Source organism: Ranitomeya imitator, chromosome 4 (genome assembly GCF_032444005.1).
Source record: "Ranitomeya imitator isolate aRanImi1 chromosome 4, aRanImi1.pri, whole genome shotgun sequence".
Taxonomy (NCBI): Eukaryota; Metazoa; Chordata; class Amphibia; order Anura; family Dendrobatidae; genus Ranitomeya; species Ranitomeya imitator.
The window spans coordinates 43,705,299-43,713,610 of record NC_091285.1 but is presented as its reverse complement, the minus strand read 5'-3'; the positions used below and the strand labels follow the sequence as shown (position 1 = coordinate 43,713,610).

General features: G+C 48.4%; 1 protein-coding gene across 2 annotated transcripts in view; it reads left to right on the top strand.

Annotated features, from left to right (window-relative positions):
- The first annotated feature begins 276 nt into the window (after positions 1 to 276).
- Positions 277 to 8,312, top strand: part of MAML1 (mastermind like transcriptional coactivator 1) — a 72,397-nt gene continuing 64,361 nt past the window's right edge. For both annotated transcript variants that reach the window (XM_069763606.1, XM_069763605.1), the window contains exon 1: positions 277 to 728. In XM_069763606.1, coding sequence (XP_069619707.1) covers positions 408 to 728 — 321 coding nt within the window. In that variant the 5' untranslated portion in view covers positions 277 to 407. The remainder of the gene's footprint in view (positions 729 to 8,312) is intronic.

The window sequence follows — 8,312 nt, the reverse complement described above, 5'->3', positions numbered from 1 at the left end:
CCGTTTGTTTTCAGCTAACTTGTGGGCGGGGCGAACCCTTCAAGCCCCGCCCACACGCTTGAAAAAAAAAAAAGCGCACCCGATAGGGCGAATCGGAAATTCCTCGCTGTCTCCACCCTTTTTTTCCCATTGCCTCCCCCGTAGACAAACAACTCCGTTTACCAAACACGACGTCACCGCCCAGCTGTGCTTTTATTGGTTGGCGCCAGCAGTGACGTCACACCCATGTACTGAGAGGAAAAAAAAAAAAGGAAAAAGAAAAAAAAAAAAAAAAAAGCAGTTTCAAGATGGCGGCTGCGCAGATAACAATGGCGAGAGGGCGAAGAGGGTCCGGGGGACTGTGAGGCGGGAGGGGAGGGCTTGCTGCGGGGAACAGGTTGCTCTCTTCGTGCCCCCTCCTCCTCCAGATGGCGGATTTTGTGGTCCCCCGGCACAGCGCGGTGATGGAGCGCCTCCGCCGGCGGATAGAGCTGTGCCGGCGGCACCACGGCAGCTGCGAGTCCCGCTACGACTCGGTGTCCGGAGAGCGGCTGGAGCTCGAGCGGCAGCACACCTTCCAGCTGCACCAGCGCTGCCTGCAGGCCAAGGCCAAGCGAGCCGGCAAGCACCGGCAGCAGCAGCCCGCGCCGGCCAGCGGCGACACGACGAGGGGCGGCCAGGCCGGCGGGGGCACCATGGAGCCGGGAGACGGCGGCGGGGAGCAGTGCCGGAACAGCACCCTGATGGCGGTAAGACCCTGCTGCTCCAGGGCATGCTGGGAGTTGTAGTCACACACTTGTTTCTTCACTTTTGGGAACTTTCTACCAGTTTTGATTTGTTTTTCCTTATAGTAAAAGTTCTATTATAACGTCCCCCCCCCCCCAAAAAAAAAAAAAAGTTCCCGTGTCCGCGAGGAAGTGACGTTCTCCGGTGACGGCGATGTCCATCCTGGATGGGGCGAGCGCAACGTTTCCGGAAAAAATCACTACAAATCCCAGCTGTCAGCGCCACCTCTTTTGGGTTTGTTAGTCCTTATTCCGGCTTATATTGGTTCCAGCTGCGTTTTAAAAAAAAAAAATGTCTTTATTCTGGGGCGAAACGGCGGCTTTGAGTGCGAAACATCGCAGGGTAGCGGACGGGGTCACGACGCGGCGTGCAAGGGACCAAGACTGGGAAGTCGGATTTTTCACACTGATTTTTGATTTGAATTTTGTGTGAAAAACCCCTCCAAAGCCGCATCCTGTCTTAAAGGGGTTGTCCGGGACTTCAACATTGGTGGCTTATCCGTAGGACAGGTCATCAATGTCTGGTGGGGTGGGACGCCCGGCGCCCCCCGAGATCATCTGTTCCCGGTATGATGGGTGGTTGTGCGGTACCCGGTGCCAACACTGGGAACAGCTGATCTCAGGGGGGGGCCGCCGGGGTCGCATCCTCACCAATAAGGACAACGATGATCTATCCTAAGGAGAAGCCATCAATGTTACATTCCTGGACAACCCCTTTAAATGGGACAACTCCATGGTTTTTTGTTTGTTTTGCTTTCTGATGACATTTCCATCACTTGAATTGATTTTCGGCTCGTTTTTATTCCAGTCGCCTCCGACATCTTTTTGGAAAGTGTGCGGCGCTCGGCCTGGAGCGGGTGTCACCGAGCACAGCCGACATATTCTCCGTAATCTACGCCACGGCGGTGGTGTCCGCTACGGTGAGATGAGAGCGGTGCCGTCCAGCAGCTGTGCTGGAAGATGTCACCTTCATTAAAGGGGCGTCCAAAACGCCAGCCCCGACAATTCCGGGGAGCCAAAGAAACAGCTTAGTTTTTCTGTGGAACATAACCGTACTGTGCATTGTAAGGAACATTTCTCCCACTGTGGTGAAACTACAACTCCCAGCATGCTCTGATTATATTCCATGTAATCGCCGATAACTGAGAGCCCGTGCGGACATGGTGGTCTGATAGTCCGGCACACACAGGTTGGGTACATCAATTGTTCACCATGGGGGGGTGAGTGGCGGTTACCATGGGGACAGCCTACTTTCTTTGCCACCTCTCGGGGAGACGTATGAAGGTCTCGTGCCTCTTTTTATGGTCGGGTGTATTTTTGCCGGCGGTGTGCAGGGCATCGGTGCCAGGTTTGCTTATTTCGAGGACTCGCTCACTTTCTGTGACCTGCATCTGCGGATTCTTCATTGTGATCTTTGCTTCGTTTTCTCCGGTTTCTATGGTGTCACTAAATATTTGGTTCCGCCATGCCAGCCGGCCGTTGGGACTGTTTGCTTAGTATTACATTTTCCTGGTAGCGCCATGCGAGAGATGCCGCCCACACCCCGAAAATGCCCGTCCGGGGGATGAATGGGAACGCAGGCTCTGTCAGTCATGTTCTTGTGAAACCACAGTGCCAGTATGCCAGTTTTTGGGGCAGGCTGGGAGTTGTAGTTCCCTCCCTACCATCCATTGTGGACTTTCTTGGGGCTTGCCACTAACCAACCAGTGGTCGCTACATTTTGGGATCTAGATAATTTCCAAGCGCTCGTTCCTCATTATTTGGTCGTCTCCAGTAATCGTTTCGGGGTTGTTGTGTGTGTTTTTTTTTTTCTTTCTGTAACTTTTCACCTTTGTCGCGTTTACTACCAGATTATGAGTTTGCGTCTTTCCAGGAGTGACACCGGGAACGCAGACCCTGACTCAGACCTTCTTGTGGCTCCCCGCGAGGAAATGAGCGACGTTTTTACAGTAATTCCGTGTTGAGTCTTGGAAGGGTTAAACCCGTCAGAAGTGTGTCAGCGCTGGCGCTGTGAATGATTCACGTACTGTCGGAAGTTGCACCATGGGGCCGGAGCGTGCAGCTGCCAGGAGGCTGGGGCATGCCCTGCTTTTAGAGCATATTAATGCCAGGGTAGATCCCGGGAGCCGGGCGGATTTCTTAGTAGCCCATTAATTGGAGATTTCATAGACATACAATAAAGGACGATGCAAAAGAAAAGTTAGAAACTTGTGGCAGGAAGCGGAGATCTGCGCTGCTGTTTGCAGGCTCTTTACACTGCAGCACTACTGTTCTTGGCAGCGACATAGAGACGGGCGCTCAGACCCTTATAATGCTGTGTGTTAATGTTCCTAGGGGCTTCTTGTGCCTCCTATATTTTGTGCATCCACATATGAAAAAGCCTGATGCATAATGCAGTTTTTACTTTGTATTTTTCCCCTTTCACGCATGGACTCCCTGAACACCCCTATTGAATAACATTGGTCATAATGTCGTTGCAAGGTCTTTTTTTTTTTTTTTCCTTGGACAGCACTCTGACCAAAGATAAAATAAGGTCATGTGAACATCGCTTAATGCAGACACAGGTGCAGTATAAGTCCATAAGAGACACAGTGCTATAATACGCATGCATGTGACCTTAAAGGGGTTGTCCGGCCTTAGGCTACACGCCTGCCATTACACACACACACGCAGTCACGTGCCGACTAGACGTGCATGGCCTCACTCTATGCAATTGTATTAAGCAAGGCTGGAAAAAGTCTAGTCGGAATGTGGCTGGAAGAATGCAAATCGCCTACTTATGGTCATATGACCGTCCGCTCCCTGCGCCAGAGAATACTTTCGGTGCGCTGTGTGAGGGTCACAAGTCTGCAGTCAGTGACTGAAGACTTTTACCCCGAGCCCGGACAACCCCTTTAAAGAAGCTGTCCTGGATTGTAAAAATGACTGCTTTCTTTCCAAAAACAGTGTCGCCTCTTTTCACAGCTTGCGTCGATTATTGCACTTCAGCTCTATTCAAATCGGGGAGCTTGAGCTGCAATGCCAAACACAACCAGTGGGCAGGTGGGGCACTGTTTTGCCATGTTTTTGAAATCCTGTATCATCCCTCTGCGCAGGCCATGCATATTCGATAGCTGTCAACTTATGTTTCTTTGCTCCACCATGTTGGCGAACACTGCATGTATTTGTGGGCAAGAAGGTGCAGTACCAATGTATGCATACGTGCTGTTTCCCAGAAATTGCTAAGCCCCGCCAAAATGAATTGGTCCGACGGCGCACTTGCATTTTAGAGCCCCTTTCTTAGAAACAGTGGGGGTTCCTCTCCTCTTTCTTTTCCATAGGAAACAACTTTTAATGAACGGGAATGACACTTTAAAGCGGACCTGTCTCCAGGTATCACAATTCAAACTGTATACATTATTCAGTTGATGTTGTACGTGATGAGACTGGTGTACTTGCTGTGAAAATCTATGGCAGACTATCCTTTTGATATTAAGATTTTGTGACTCCAGGAAAATCATTTTAATAGCAGAGAGAGACTTAAATGAAAGATTATACGGCCATTCTTAAATGTAGTTTTTAAAGCAAATATATATAAGTACACCAGCCTCATCTGGTCTGATATATCATAATGTATGCAGTTCATATTGTGTATCTGGTGATGGATCATCTGAAAATTGGATTGTTCAGCTCAGTAGGAGTCTGGTGTATTCATGAGCGCTCCCACCTCACTCCAGCAGCCTGTCACTCACCAGGGCGCAGAATAGTGGGGGCCGTGCTCTCCTGAATACATCAGACTTCTAAGTATGTGTACTGTGGTCCTCTCAGCAGCCACATTTCCTTCTCAACATTTTTTGAGCAAGACGCTGTAATGTTGTGTCCTTACATTGGGCGGGAAGGTAAGATGCCTGATCTACTTTAAGGCCATATGTAACAGTCCGTATTATGGCGGCACCTTTGGTGTGGAGGGGGTGGCATATAGCGGCACATCAGAGGGTTCATGCCTCCCGATGACCTATAGATCTCAACAGAAAACTTGCCACCGAAATACTGGTGAATGTGGGGGATGAGAAGTTTCCATGTGTCCGGCCAAGGTGATAATGCCGCTTCTGTGGTCCCGTCTTTTCCTCTTGTCTGTGCCGTCTCCATATTAATGTGCTGCCCCGTGGCAGCGAGCCTGTGCCGCCCTCCCGCTTCCCTCGCTCAGGCTTGGCAGGCTTTCCCTTCTGTTTGTATGCTGGCCATCGGGTGTGATAAATGCGCCCGGGTAGACCTCTTTTATGGAGTGTCTGTCAGCTGTAAAGCTGTAAGGTTTGTTTGCATTGGGTTGGCACAGTAAAAGGCTTGGCACCGGAGCCAGAGGTCTGTCTGCTCGGCGTCGTTAGCAGGGATTTCAGCCCCAGTTTGACATGTAACTCATCTCAACTATCTCCTGCAAAGTTAACAAGAGTCTTGAAATGCTGGCAGGGCCCCTACAAGCTGCTGGCCTGCCTAATGGTGTCTGAAATGCCACCACCCCCTTTGCCCTCTTTGTTTTTTCCCCCCGAGTGTCTGCAGAGGCGATCACTTTAGGGCATTATCTCATGTAATGGTCTAGAATAAGCCATCTAACAAGGATAGAAAAGCTGCTTCTTGGGCGATGCCCACTAATGGCAGTGCCCGCATAGATTGTCACCCGTTATATTGGGTGGCCACATTCTTGTGCTCATTCAGTCTTTACTGCCGTTCTCCCTCAATGCTATACCCATCCAGTTAGGAACATGTATGAAATTTAGGGAGGTTGCGGTATGTTTTTAACCCTTATCAGGCAGTTGTGGAAAGTTTCCTCCAGGAGCTTCTAGCCTCACCTTGCTGACCATCTTCAACCTGATGAAGAGTTAACTCTTTCCCCGTGTGGTAGGCTGGGGCCGCTTATTGCTTTTAATACTTGGACTTAGTTGGCGGACTGGAGACATCGGCACGGAAACTCCCATTTGAGTCACCAGGAGCTTCTGTGTGGTCAGAACTATTACTGTCATGATTTCCCTGGTACCTCGTCCAGCCAGGGCGCAGGGTTAGGGAGTCGCTGGGTTTGAGGTTTGTGAATACTTATAAAGACTTTAAACTGAACAGTGATACGTCCAGCCCTCCTCTGCTTTTTTTTCCCCATAAAACATCTGAATGAACCGGCATGATGGCTCAGGTTTTTTGGCATTGGACTACTCAGGCTGTCGAGTATGTAGTGGTAACTCTCGGTCTGATGTTTGTTGGCACCTGCAGCTAAAAATTATGACAAACTTTTGGACTATTTTCCTAGATGAACCCCTGAAAAAGTAAATGTTTCGCTCCCTTTTTTTTTTTCTTTGTACAGTTTCTTCCATTTGTTACAACATGGATTAATGGAGAAAAATTGGAGTTAGTGGCTTAAAAGAATTAATTGGGAAAAGCTGGGTGCAGGGTCTGAGGGTCCCAGGTCTGAGGGTGCCGGGCATAACCCTGATACATATGCACGCTTGTTAAGTTTCTATATGAGAGGAGAATAAGTCGCTCTTAGACACACAAGGATTGGCCATTGAAAGTCCACATGTCTAATGATTGTTTCCACTCAATATCTGTCTGGAAGCCCTTCTTACATATAAGTGGTCCTGCCTAAATCTGTGTCTTCTGCGGACTCTGTTCTAATGTCTGTGAAAAATGGTAAAAAAATTGAGTCAGAATGTGTTTTTTTTTTTTCACCCTAACACAAAATCGTTTTGTAACTGTATGTAGACCCCCAGGTTGAGGTGATAAAATTGTACATGGGGTGGCTTAAGTAACATTACAAGTGATCACTGTACTTAGGTTCATGATTTGTTCCTGTACTGACGGTGGTTTGGGCGCTGTGTTCCTGTACTGACGGTGGTTTGGGTGCTGCATCTTTTTTTTTTATTTTTTATTTTTATTTACTTTATACTATCATGTGTCCTAGATACTCATAAAGGGAACACCCTGTACCAGCATGTGTCATGGTCTTCTGGTGAACGTGTGCATGCCATGTCCTGAAAGCAGTGCCAGATAGCAGCGATGTTGCTCTTGATGGTCACTGTGTGTTAGGTTGCTTTTGGTGCTGGCTGTTTTGGCATCTGGCATTTTGGCGGCTCACAATATGAATGAATTGTTGATTGTGTTCGGAAGACCTAGACTTGTATATAGCATCATGCCAGAAAGTAATCTTGTCTTTGCCCCAAGAAAAGTTGTTTTAAACTTCTCTGAATCCTTTTTTTTTTTTTTTTTTTTAAATATGAACTGTGCTTTTTCCATAGTTACTATTTGCTACCTGTAAAGATCTGATAATTTCATGGGTTTTTGAATCCATGGCAGGTTCAGTCTAGACGTGTCTATCTCTAAAGAGGCTTTCTCCTGTAAGGGTACCGTCACGCAGTGGCATTTTGATCGCTACGACAGCACGATCCGTGAAGCTCCAGCATCGTAACAATAACGCTCCAGCGTCGTAGACTGCTGTCACACTTTGAAATGTACGACGCTGGAGCGATAATTTCATGACGTATTTGCGATGTAGAAGCCGTTGGTTACTATGCGCACATCGTATACAATATCGTGCACATCTTTGTTACACCATGCGATCATGCCGCCACAGCGGGACACTAGACGACGAAAGAAAGTTTCAAACGATCTGCTACGACGTACGATTCTCAGCGGGGTCCCTGATCGCAGGAGCATGTCAGACACAGCGAGATCGTAACTATATCGCTGGAACGTCACGAATCGTGCCGTCGTAGCGATCAAAATGCCACTCCCTTAAAGGGGTTGTCTCTTCTATTTTCAGGAGTGTGATGCTCCCCTGCCTTTTGGTTTCCTGCCTGTCGAGGGGGCGGTGCGCTCCTGAAGATTGTGTTCTTCTGACTTTGCTCCTGCAGCATCTGAGGAGTGCAGTGGCGCAGAAGCTGGCGGTATCTAGCAAGGGTCAGAGCAGTGATTGTAAGCTCCTAGAGGTTGGAAACATGCTCTCCTTCTTAGGTTGCCAGACACCACTGATGGCATGCAGAAGTGGCTGGAAACATTGGCAACCAGCAGTAAACTATACATCTAAAAACCTCTCCATTCTTAAGAATAGAGAGGATTGTTAATAAGTCATAAATAGAAAAGTTGTTTGTTTTTTCAAGCAGTTTGAAATTTTCCTCATTTAAAGGGAAAATAAAAGTGGACATAAGACATATACTGCCCGATAGATGGGTCACATGTACCAAACACGGGCTGTATGATTTAAAAGCCCCCTAGGGACAGAGCCGCATGAGATAGGCTGGTCCTTGTCAGCTTCTCCCTGCCCGCTGCCGATGGCTACACTGTCTCTTGCTGTACATGCACCTGGAGAGACCTGTCAGTCATTGGCAGTGGGCGGAGAGAAGCTGCCGGGGACCGATCTTTTTGATTTGTCTCATACATGGCTTGGTCCCCAGCGGCTTTTAAACTAGGGTGGTGTTTGTTTTTTTTCTTCTGAAATAATGCAGCATTTCAGCGTCATACAACCAGCGTCTGATGCATGCTGCCCGACCGATGAATTGGGTTGCATGGATCAGATGTCGGGTTTCC